General features: G+C 39.7%; 1 protein-coding gene across 4 annotated transcripts in view; it reads right to left on the bottom strand.

Annotated features, from left to right (window-relative positions):
* Positions 1–12,834, bottom strand: part of loxl3b (lysyl oxidase-like 3b) — a 31,684-nt gene that overhangs the window by 15,164 nt on the left and 3,686 nt on the right. For 2 of the 4 annotated variants that reach the window (XM_063499256.1, XM_063499255.1), the window contains exons 2-5: positions 9,570–9,920; positions 8,420–8,583; positions 7,037–7,254; positions 2,866–2,931 (exon numbers count right to left, since the gene is read on the bottom strand). In XM_063499256.1, the coding sequence (XP_063355326.1) occupies positions 2,866–2,931; positions 7,037–7,254; positions 8,420–8,583; positions 9,570–9,912 (791 nt within the window). In that variant the 5' untranslated portion in view covers positions 9,913–9,920. The remainder of the gene's footprint in view (positions 1–2,865; positions 2,932–7,036; positions 7,255–8,419; positions 8,584–9,569; positions 9,921–12,834) is intronic. The other 2 variants (XM_063499259.1, XM_063499257.1) reach the window with 1 other exon arrangement.

Genomic DNA, 12,834 nt, shown 5'->3' with positions numbered 1-12,834 from the left:
ACACACATTATGACAATTTCAATATTCAAAATTTTGTTGATTCTACTTCATTTTTTTTTTCATGTCAGTATGTCAGAGTTATTCTCTATAAGTATTCACATGCATGGGACAGGTTGTCATACTGGAGAGAATGAATCTAGTTTAGACAATTTTTCAATTTTTGAAGAGGGGAAAATTCAATATTTTGGCTGCTTTTAGGCTAATCTGGCTGACTTTATTAGCATGTCTGTTGGTCTTTGCAGACAGCTTGAATTTCCCCACTTCGTTGTTCATTCTCAGATTACCTTTTGCCAGGGTTGCTCTGTTTAGACTTAGTGATAGCTTTAGCTTTGGGTGTCTGCCTGCAAGGTAAAGACGGGTTAGAGTGCACAGTTTGGTGAAGAAAGTGATGTGACAAAGTGAAAAATCATTGTAACAAAGACTGCATGATGCACGATAGTGTGTTAGTACAGATACACTCTTCAAAAGGATGTGCTATATTCAACATAGCTGCTAAGCAACTGTCGTTAAACAGTTATAAAACACTGTGTTTTACTGAGGTAATACAGAGTAAAAATGCACAAAAAGCACACAGACTAGTTGAACCAAGCACATCCTTCTTAGATGAATTACAACAAAATTTCAATAAAAACGAAATAGATTGAAAGCAAAACACAACAACATACAATGTTGGGCCATTAGGGCAGAGACACGACAGGTTTAATTAGCATTGACCTAAGTAGATACGCTTTATGGACAAAAGCATACTCAGATTTTTCCTTTCCTTTGTATACAGTTGGTGTGACGATGGTGGCCAGGAACAGAATAAATAGCTATACAGTTGGTATGTCCATATGCTTTGGGCCATAAAGTGTATCACATGTTTAACACGGTCACTGACACATGGTTAGTACAAACTAAGCTACTGTGATTGATGTACTTTTATGTCAGTGTGAACTTTAAGGGTTTTTTATATGGTATGGCATTGCTTTATGTGTGGATGGGCTGCAAACAAAAAGCAGATGTGTCAGTTTCCTGGAGGTCTAATGGTTAAAGGTCACATGACAGTCCATACAGGGTGATCTGTGCTTTGTGTTGATGGATTTTTCAAACCATCTCTGTTAAATGTCATAGAGTTTCTTACTTATCCCAAAAACTTCAAATGTCAAGAACTGAATCAAATAGAATCTGCAAATTGTAAATGTATTGTTTTAACCAGAAAAAAAGAGTATTTCAATGTTGCTTGATTGCCAAACTAATAAGTACACCCTCACTGCTTCAATGTGAATTAAGAGTACGCAGCTTCCAGGTGGTGTAAAGTCTCTATAAAAGCAGAAGCTCGGGCAGGTTGCTAGTCCTTCGGACAGATCAGACCACAGTGGAAATGATGCACACCACCATGTTTGGCAAAAACCAACCACAGCATATCAGCACAAGTGTCTCATACCTACTGTCAAGCACAGTGGTGGACGTAATGATTTGGACTTTTTTGCAGCCACAGGACCTGAGCAGTCATTAGGTTCATGAGATCCTCTGTATACCAACGTATTATAAAGTCTGATAGTTAAAGGTTGGCCAAAACTGGGTCATGCACTGGGACAACAATTCCAAGCACAGAAAAAAATCTACAACAGAATGACTGGAAAAAAAATCTATTTCAAGCTTTGGCATTGAAAACCACAAACTGGAAAAGGAAAAATTAATGTATTCTGATCGTTTTGAGGGATTAGCTGACTTGAAGAAAAAAAAAACAGCATGGTCATTTAAGGCAGCGGTCCTCAACCCCCGGGCCACGGAGTCGTTTGGTTCCGGGCCACGAGAGTTGAGGCTCGGGTGTGAAATTTATGGTTTCGAGGGTTTTTAATCAGTTTTTCGCGTTATTTTTTTATCGTTTTTATCATTAACTCAGTCTCCCTGGGTCTTTTCCCGTGTGTTATGAGTAAATCTTCTTTTTTTTGGTACCGGTACTGGTTTTATTTTGTTGTATTTATCTGCGACACCTTAAAGGCCAGTCCGTGAAAATATTGTCGGACATAAACCGGTCCGTGGTGCAAAAAAGGTTGGGGACGGCTGATTTAAGGTATATTCCTTCACACCACATTTATCTGTTAAGCTTAGCTATTCACTGCAATAATTCATTTTCCTCAGGAGCAAAAGTTTAACCTCAGGACACCAAAAAGTATCATGTAACACATCCAAAAACATCTGTGGTGCGACTTCCTAATACTCACATACCAGGATAAAACAGGATGAACAGGATAAAACAAACACTGTAAATTATTTGCAGATTCTACCAGATGCAGGTCAGTTTCTGTTACATGAACTCTGCAGTCGAATGTCTGCGACTGCTTCAGTTTAAGAACCCAGGATGAAAAGTTGCTGACCTCCTCCAAAAAGCATGCCATAATGAAGAATGGGATTTCCAGCTGTTGCATTAGATTAAAAGGACTAATGCATTAAAACAAACAGGCCTCTGACACTGCACAGATTGACAACATCTGTATCATCAAAAGATTCATTATGTGTTTTGCTATTAATACTGTGGAATGCTAAGAATTTTTAGAAAGAAAGGGTTTGTGCTGATGATATAGAATATATAAAATTTAAGTAATATGCTTTGACTTAGGTATTATTCTCAATCTGTGCTGTCAGCAGTCATGTTAAAAGACAGAAATGGGAAGAAAAGTACCTTAGCACAATGTACCACAACCCCTTCATATGCTCCACACAACATAATAATATGAGATTAGAGAGGGGAAGGGACAACTAGCTAAAAAGAAGGCACTGAGTGGTTATGTTCTACTCCAACTGGAAACCCACTACCAAAACTACAGTAAACAAGAGTACAGACAGACATGGACAGTGGATTTTCCCACGACAGTGTACCTTCCACCGGCTGAAACATTAACCTTTGGCCTGGAGACCTTCTCAGCTGCTCGCTTTTTCAGACGTCTGTAACAGTGAGACAGCCAAATTCCATCACATGCAGGAGAGAAACGACATCCAAGCACACAATTCAACTGGCCGCACACATTCACACTAACGCATACACAGGCTGTCTTTGGTCAATACACACATTTAGTTAAGCTAGTGGAAAGACAGTGGTGAGTAACAGTTCTAGCATTCTGTAAGTACACATACATACACAATACGCACATGTGTGATAACAGCTGAAAGCAAGTCTAACCATTGAGAATTCAGCAGTGCAATGGACATCCTCAGTAAGCAAGTCATCAACACAGTATTGGTTATTGACTAATATAGCGCAGTTATATTTCATAGCTTGAGTGATAAAACAGCCTTGGCCTGTCACAGATGTGTTACTCTACATGTGATCGTACGAAAAGATAAAGCAGGAAAAAAAAAGCTTGAGGTAGTGGTTATTTAGTTTGTCCAGCAAAGCGTGGCTGACTGCACCTTTTGCAATACTTAGCACCATGTGCAGCACATGTGGCAGAGCATGCATCACAGCAGTGTGGCTGCTGTAACGCAGACGCTTTACAATAAGTAATAAAATGAGTTTGTGAATTGCATAATGTAATTTATGTTTGTTTTTTTAGTTTTTTTTTTTAACTCCCTATAAATCAGTATCAGCGCCGGCTCCAAAAATCTATTTTAGTAAGGATTACTACTGAGAAAGGAATTTATTAGTTATTAGTGATTGCAGTTATATATATATTTGAAGGTAATCTCCTGTATTTTGACTTCCACACGCTTCCACACTCATGGCCAGGAACCAACCAGTGCAGAGGCTTTGGAGACGTCCTTGCATGCAGGGCCTCAAAACAGCGCATAGCCTGATGTGGCAGGTCTAATGCTAATCAGTTTAAAATTTGGCTTAAACAGGAAATGGAGTCACAGCAAAGTTCACCACAAATGGGGAAGAGCAGTTTTTTTTACAGTTACAGCTGCAACATATAGAGACTGGTTTGCAAAGTTTTGCAGAGCATATAAAGACTACTGGGTACTTGAATAGCTTGCAGACTGCCTGAGCAAAACAGATCAGGTATCAGTGACATCACACGTAGCACTGATTAGGTCAGCATGAAAGGAGGAGTTTGAGATTTTCCAATTGGAAATGTAGAAAGGTGTTAGCTAAGCCAACAGTTAATGTGAGTTGGACCAGCTGTTATTAGCTTGGACCGGAGGCTGAGTTTTACTTTGCTGATCTGATCTAACGCTCACTTATCGCCTCAGCTTTGTTGCCACATTCTTTATGACTACACACAACTCAAGGTATTTTTAAGTAGTGAAGTATGACTACTGGAAGCTCTTTGTTCTATAAAATATCACCAAAAAGATGAACATTGTGACTCATTTCATGTCCTGGTAGTCTGTTCATTATCTTACCCAGACCCCCTTTCTCTGACTCCAAACCTCCCCCCAAAGCCTCAGCCTTCACACGTGTCTGAGAGAAAACACATTTCCCCTCGTACTACTGTGAACCGTCTGCAGGGGACGAATAAAACGTCCTTGAATGGAGTGCAGCCAGGAATGTCTGCAGTCGCTCTGGAGGGAATCACTGTTCTCATATAACACAGCAGGGTCTGCTCTATCCAGTCTACATAGTTTTAAAACAAAAAGAAAGGCCTGAAATTTGGCTTGATATATGATGTTGGAAGCAAAACATAAAAGTCATAAGATATGTTATGGTTTTTATTGCAATCATAAGACATCAACACTCCAGGTAAAATCTTAACTGGTAATTGTTGTGATAACACAAATCGGACTGTGGTTTCCATTCATGCACACAGTTAACAGTCACTTCAACTTCCTTTGCAAAGTACTGAGTACAGCCCAAGAAGTTTTTCAGCTTTCCAGTCTATCCAAAGAACAACAAAAACATCCTCTGAATGAAGAAATAAGAACCAGAAGAGAACAATCAGACGCTCATACAAAATGCTGAAGCTTTCCTCACACGAGCTGTGCTGCAGACAGCACATGCAGTGTTGGCAGGGGAAGTCTACACGCATTCCCTGTCATAGCCACAGTAAACAGCAGTCACTATAATGTCTGCTCTTTACTGTACACAGATTAAGATCTTGCTTGAGGTTTGGTCAAACTGTTGCCACTTTGGTTTACACACTAAAAGTGTGGGAATAATGTCAGAGAGGCTGCAGCAAATATCCCAAGTGAATGAGGGAAAGAGCAAGTTAGAGCCGTTGTTTACAAGCAGCCGGATTCCCACTGCTGGCACTGAGAAATAAACTTGGAAAAAGAAAGTCCGCTATAACTGAATACATTTTTATAGGCTGTGCAATTGGTTTCTCTTTCCTATCAATTTAAAGGAAGAGTTTGATATTTTAAGAAGTATACTTCTTTGCTTTATTTTAGGGAGTTTGAGATTCATACAGTGGGGGAAATAATTATTTGATCCCCTGTTGAATTTGTGATGTTGTTCACTTTCAAAGAAATGAGCAACCTCTCATTTTTATGGTAGTTTCATTTTAATGGAGAGAGGCAGAATATCAACCAAAAATCCAGAAAAAACACATTAAATAAAGGTCATAAAATGATTTGAAACAAGAATTTGATTCCCAAGCAAAACATCACTTAGTACATGGTGGAGTAGTCTTTGTTGGTAAGAACAGCAATCTCATGAGGGATTTTGTCCCACTCCTTTTCACAGAAACTCTCTAAATCCTTTAGGTTTCATGACTCCACAGATTTTCTATAGGACTGAGGTCTTGAGACATTCTATGACCTTAATGTGGTTCTTCTTTATCCACTCCTTTGTTCCCTTAGTGATACTTTTTGGGTCACTGTCATGCTGGAAAACCCATGCACTACCTATCTTTAGGGTTCTGGCTGAGGGAAGGACGTTCTCATCCAAGATATTACAGTACATATCTCCAACCAGTGATCCCTCAATGCACTGAAGTCATCCTGAATCAACCCCAAAAGCATGTTTGCACCTCCGTGCTTGACTGTGAGGATGGTGTTCTTTGGGTTATACTCTGCATTTCTCTTCCTCCAAACACGGAAGGCTGAGTTGTTGCCCAAAAGATCAGTTTTGGTTTCTTCTGATAGCAGCACTTTCTCCCAAGCCTTCTCTGAATCATTTAGATGTTCTCTGGCAAGCTTAAGATAGGCCTCTGCATGTGCCTTCTTGAGCAGGTGAACCTTGCGGTCAGGCCAAGATTTCAATTATTACAGCACAGCGTATTACCAGTGGTGTTCTCAGTGACTGTGAGAGCACCATTGACTCCTCTCTTGGTGGTGAAGAGGTTGGAATTGAAGGAACTGATGGACAGGTGCTTCATACATATGCCAAGTTGAGATCTGTAATTCAATGATTGATTGATTGAAATCTGTGTGCCGCATGGGCACAAAGACAATCTGTGGGAGAACGAATTTTGGCTGCTTGAAGAGGATCGAATACTTATTTCACTCAATAACCTAAACATGTATGACCTTTATGTAATGCATTTTTTCTGGATTTGTGGTTGAAATCCTGCCTCTCTCTGTTAAAATGAAAATACCATCAAAATAAAGCCTGTTCATTTCATTGGTAGTGAGCAAACTTACAAATTCAGCAGAAAATCAAACAATTATTTCCCCTACTCTGTCTTGGTCTTAAACATGAAGCTACTGCCAGCAGCCTTTAACATAAAGACCGAAAGTAGATGAAAGTAACAAAGGAGGAATAACTGAAACAAGCGTCTAGGTCAAGCTTCACATTTACTATACAGACATGTGATCGTCTCATCTGAGTCTTGGCAACAAAACAAATGTCTGTCTCGAGATTAGTTGAAGATTATTATCAATAAATGGGGGATTTGCTTGTGTTTTTGCTGGTTTTTCTCAGGATCTTGGGTTTCTCCCACTATTAAAAAACATGCTAGTTTAAAATGGCCTATCTTGGCCTAAGACTCTCTCTCTCAAAAGACAGCCTTTGTCTCCAGAGTTTCACTTTCTTGCTAAATAAAGGTTCCAAAAGCAACCAAACGAAAAACACAAACTTGAGATACATCCTTTCCCCTTTAAAGTAGTGTGGGGCCTCTCTTGCTGAAATGATATACACGAACAGCCTCATAACCTGATGCAATTCACTTACCTGTAGAAGTTTTTGTTGACCTTCCTCTCATGAGGGAACCCCAGCATGCCACAGACCACGCGGGTGTTTTTGGCTGTCCAGCCTACATCGCAGATCTGTGCCCAGCCATCTTTGTATTTCACCTCCACCACACCTTCCGTGATGGGCAGCTTCTTTTTGGCCACGCCAACCACTGGCCTGAGTCGCACCTCTTCTACTTTGTTCTGATCAACTTGTGCCTTGCAGAACAGGAATAAATAACAAATATATTTATTTATAAAGGATCACAAGTTGCTCTTGGAGCTAAATTATATGGATGAAAGCTAAATTATTTATAAAACTTGTCCTGCATGAGAGGACCAGACTACACACTGACTCACGTCTGTACCGGACAGTATTTTTCAGGTCTCGTGCTCTCACTAACAGCTCACGAGTGGTAAACGTGACTCCGAATGCCAGCGATGCACTGAGTCACTTCCGCTGCTGTTTATTTGGAAAAGAAAAATCTGGCTCTGGTCGTAGATTCAAGTCTGGATGCCACATTTAAGCAACCCTCACTCACAGCAACAAAGAAAAAGAGGGAAGATGGTCATGTATCTGAAAATCCACTCACTTACTCTTATGAAGCTTTTTGTTTTTAATGCAATCTTCCTGTGTCATCTGCTCATTTAGTCAGTGGAGACGAGTCACCAGAATAACCTTGTTCACCTGGGACCATTCAGTTATGCAAACAACATCAAAGACAGAGACCGACTGGAAAAAAATCTCAGCCAGCAACCCACCTATGTGTGTGTCCTGAGAGGCTCTGAGTTGCACATCTTTATTTATTAAATGAGGGCATGGTTTAACTTTGAGCTTGACATTCATGTATTCTGTATAATGTAAGCCGAGGTGTTAGACGCAGAAGTCTTGCCTCAAGTACAGAAACTCATAAATGAACTGGTGACATCCACTGGCAATTGGTACAAAACGCTTTTACTGCAAAAATAAAAATACAGATCAAGGTGTTGTTACCAAAACTACACAGACCTAGATGAATGGTCAAATTAAAGAAGCAACATAGCCAGAAATTTACTGGATCACCTTTTAAGTGTTTTGCCCAGCTATAACTGACTGTAGCTGCTAAGTTTATTACAATTTCAGCTCAGGAGTATACACTTGGAGAAGCTTTTGCTTTCAGCAGGTTAGACACATGTTATAGAAAAAGAGCTAATCAGCACCATGTGTGCTAGCCACAGGTGGAGCTGCACAGAGGCGTTAGATTTCTTCCATGTGTGTAGTCCTTATATATCAAGTCTATAAACTGTGAAGAAAAAGGATTGTTTATGAACAAGCGACGGCTTCTTAATCGACTCTAACTTTGACTGCAACATAATGTCTCTTAAATATGTTTCGGCAACTTACATCAATAACATTCGAGTCCACGAAGCCGGGTATCCTCTCATCTTTGCAGACAACTCCGGCATCTTCATCGTGAGTGCAGTCGCTGTTGCCCCAGCCACGGGACTTGCAGAATTCGATGCTCTTCTCACCTCCGTGACACTGCACGTTGTCCAGCCAGATTTTTCCTACGCAGGCGACAGACTGTTAGGGAAACTCCACCACACTCCCAGGAGGGAGAAAGCAATAAACCCAAACCTGGAAGTAGCACTTGTTTGCAACACTGGTGGTCTAGGAAAAAACGTTTGCAGCTGTACTTACGATTAAAAAAACAAGTGAAAGAAAAACGGTGGTTATAGTTTTATTAAAGTCTAGGGGGACTCTTCAAGAAATTCAAGATTTTTTAAGGCTAGACATGGCGGCTTTCTAAGGTCGAGCTAAATGCTAACATTGACGTCATTACTTACACACAAAGACAATGCTAACATGTTCATGGAATGTTAGCATGGCAACTTAATTAGTTCCAAAAACCTAAGTACAGCTAGAGGTGATGGGAATGTTATTATTTTTACAAATATTTATTCATAAACATCTGGAAACATACTTCATTTTTTATTGTGTAGGACTACAAAAAATTGTCCTAATGCTAAGTCCTAAAGGCATTTCACAGTTACTACAATTTAGGTAGTAGTCACTGAGGTGAACAAAAATACAACCCCAATTCAAAAAAAGTTGGGAAGCCGTGCAAATGGTGATAAAAAACGATTCTACTCAATCATTTTCAACACATTACACAAAAACCTAAAGACATCAATCTCATGCTTAGTAGTTTGGATCACCAAAGTCAGTACGGGTATCGTGGAGGACGATGACTGTCTAACCCAGTCCAACCCTGTGGTTCCTGAGGTACTTCATTCTTGAGCAAGAATTATTCACTAAATATTAATAATATAATACTGGGTTTAACTTTATATGTAAGTATTATCTTCAAGTGCTTCACACTGGGGAGTCTAGACAAACAAAATTTTATGTTGGCACATAATTTGGTTGGAAACAACTACTTTTCTGAACACCCTTATGTGTGTTACATCATGTAAAACACAAATGGATGATCACACAGTATATTTAACTGAATGCTGAAATTAGACACACTCATGGCTGAAGCCACCCTTACCTTGGCCTTTGCCATATTTAGCACTGTGGGTCCATCCTGTGGCTGAGACGAAGCCCAGATGGCGGCAAAGTACGTGGGCGTTAGCTATCGTGAAGTCGTCATCACAGATGGTTCCCCACTCTCCCTTGTAGAACAGCTCTATCCGTCCCTCGTTGTGTTTTCGAGGATATCCAGACAGTCTGACCTTTAGTCTTTCGGGCCGGGGGGATGGGGATGGTGTCGGTGTCAGTGTGGGCTTTGACGTGACGGTGTTTGACGGTGTAGTTTGAGTTAAACAGTAAGGCAACCATAACCCAAGCAGGAGGCTGAATGCTAACTGCTGCTTGTATCTTGATTTATCCATTATTTCAGCTGCATATAAAAAAAGGTGCAAGACAGTTATTATATACTTCTACATTTACACAGAGAGAAAACACAACACAGATATCAGAGTTGTACTGATTTTTACAACTCGTTTTTCACTGGGAAAAAAGTCAGTTTGTGCTATAATTACCAAATATTCCTTTACATCAATTCAGACAGAGATTTAACTCTTTGAAGTATTTTTTGAAAAAGTCTACCCCTCTTTCTTAGTTAGATCAGCTCCCACTCTAATATGGTTTCATTGATTGGTACAAAAAGGTGACCCCAGAATTTTAACCCTGATTCCTTGAAGAGTCTCTGGGTGCCGCAATGCAGTGTAATGAAAAAGTACTAACCCTCTCTGTGATTTCTTAGTTCTTTTTCCATATTTCTCACATTTTCACCCCTTTTTAAATCATGATTTAACTGAGATTAACCACTATCCTCACACTGGTCTCTTTACCAGACCTGATGAATCCAGAACTCCCTACAAAAGAACCTGTCTGACAAAGTGATGTAGCTTAAAAGATCTCAAAAAAAGCAAAACATTATGCCACAAACTACAGAAACAGCTGAGAAATTGAGTCATTGACATCTGTTAGTCAGTGGAAAGGGTTACAAACCAATTTCAAATGCTTTGAGAAACCACAGCGAGAGTCCTTATTTACAAATTGAGAAAACTTGGAAAAATGGTGAACCTCCCCAGGAGTGGCTGGCCTAACAACTTTACTCCAAAAGCACATCAACGACTCTTTCAGGAAAAGTTCACAAAAGAACCCAGAACGACATCTAAAGAACTGCAGGCCTTTACACCGTTAAGATCAGTGTTCATGGTTCAACAATATGAAAGAAACTGGGCGAAAATGGCGTCCAATACAAAAACCACTGCTGACCAAAAAGAACACAAAGGCTCATCTCACATTTCCCAAAAAACATCTTGATGATCTCAAAGACTTTTGGGGAGGTATTCAGTGGACTGATGAAAAAGAAGTTGATCTTTTTGGAAGGTTTGAGTCCTGCTACATCTGACATAAAACTAACACAGTATTTCATAAACACAGCCAAACATGGTGGTGGTAGTGTGATGGTCTGGGGCTGCTTTGCTGCTCTGTTGCTTCAAGACGTGGACTTGCTGTAATTGATGGGACCATGAATTCTACTGTCAAGCAGAAAATCATGAAGGAGAATTTTCGGCAATGACTTCCTGCCCTGAAGCTCAAGCACACTCGATACCAGCAAGTCCACCTCTGATTGGCTCAAAAAACAAAACAAAATGAAGGTTTTGGAAAAGTCCAGATTTAAACCAGATTGAGATTCTCTAGCGTGACCTTACTCGGGCCGTTCATGCTCGAAAACCCTCGTGACTGAATTTAAACAATTTTGCAAAGAAGAACAGGCAAATACTCCTCCACAGCAACGTAAAAGATCATTACTAGATATAAGAAATGCATGATTGCACTTCCTGCTGGCAAGAGTGACACAACGAGGTATTATGGTTAGTGGTCATTTACCCTTTTTGGATAGGGCCACACAGGTCACATATAAAATTTATAAATAACTTTAAAATAAATGAAATCCTAATTTTAAAACTATATTCTGTATTTACTCAGGTTAGTTCTGTCTAATATGAAAATTTGTTTGATGAGCTGAAACACGTAAGTTTGACAAACATGCAAAAAATTAAGAAATCAGAAGGGGCGCAAATACAGTAATTGCAACAGTATTTTCAGCACATTGCACACAACACACAATCTGCTCGCCCTCAGTGTATTTTCTAAATAACTGCAGCTACTACTGAAAAAAAGCGCCTCAAATATGCTCAACACATGGAAGGATTGATGTTAAGAGTGTAGAGTTGCTCCAGCAGTCTGATTCAAACCATCTGGTCAATACTTGATTCTGATGTGTGTGAGGGTAGGAGGAGATCTTTTTAAAAGCGTAGGTTTTAATGACCCCATGATCTGGCTGAATTTAAAGGCCACATGAATGTTTATATCTATTAAATTAATTAAAGTGTCCTTGTCCCATTGTGTAGTTTTCTGTTCAACCTTTTTCAATTTGTGCGTGCTAATGTTTCACAATGCTGAACAGACAGTACTCTGGGTTAATAATTAATAAATTATTAATAAATGTTTTTTTTCTATGAAATACCAAAAGTCTGATTTTTCTCAGAAAACCTCATTCTGCTCTTTTTGGCAGTGGACACGGCATAGGCCTGCTATTGATAACCTGACAGCCACGCTCCTTTTGAGCTTTTAGCAAGTGGATGTCTGTCCCTCCAGAGACACAAATGCAGCAGTGTGGTGTGTTTGTACAGAAACCACAAACTTAAGTTAACCTTTCCAAAACATGGTCCAAGGCTGAGTACATCATCTGAATCCAGTTTCACGCCATATGGAAGGACACACACATTCACAGTTGGTCAGAAGAGGCTTTTAACGGCATAGCCAGCACGTCTGAAGCTGCTTATTTGTGTGATCTGTGTCTTGAATCGTTCTCAAAAATGTTTTTTAAGAAGAAAATCAAATGCAAACACTGTTTCCTTACATACAGGTAGTTAGCAGAGCATATCGCTGCAAATATTTCCCTTACAGAACTATAAACTGACGTTTACATACTTCCTTGCAGACATTTGTTCTTTTACAATTTGTCTTCTTGTTCTGTCAGACACACAATTTGAAAGCTGCTGCGCTTCTTGACTATGGTCTGTGAGACCCAGTGAGGCTTGTAAGGATGTGTGTGGTGAGCAGATGGAAGCTGGAAACTAAGAAGGACTGAACGAGTTTGATTCATGAGTTTGGCTACAATGAATGAGTTTGATGAGACACCTCAAAGCCAGAAGAGTTACTGACTTTTTGCATATTTTCATTAAATATTTTTAGTGGGTGACAAACTTGGACTACATAATTGTCTCCTTTACTGC

The sequence above is a fragment of the Pelmatolapia mariae genome, linkage group LG16_19 (genome assembly GCF_036321145.2).
Source record: "Pelmatolapia mariae isolate MD_Pm_ZW linkage group LG16_19, Pm_UMD_F_2, whole genome shotgun sequence".
Lineage (NCBI taxonomy): Eukaryota > Metazoa > Chordata > Actinopteri > Cichliformes > Cichlidae > Pelmatolapia > Pelmatolapia mariae.
Note: the sequence above shows the minus strand (reverse complement) of the source record. Positions and strands in the feature narration are given on the sequence as shown.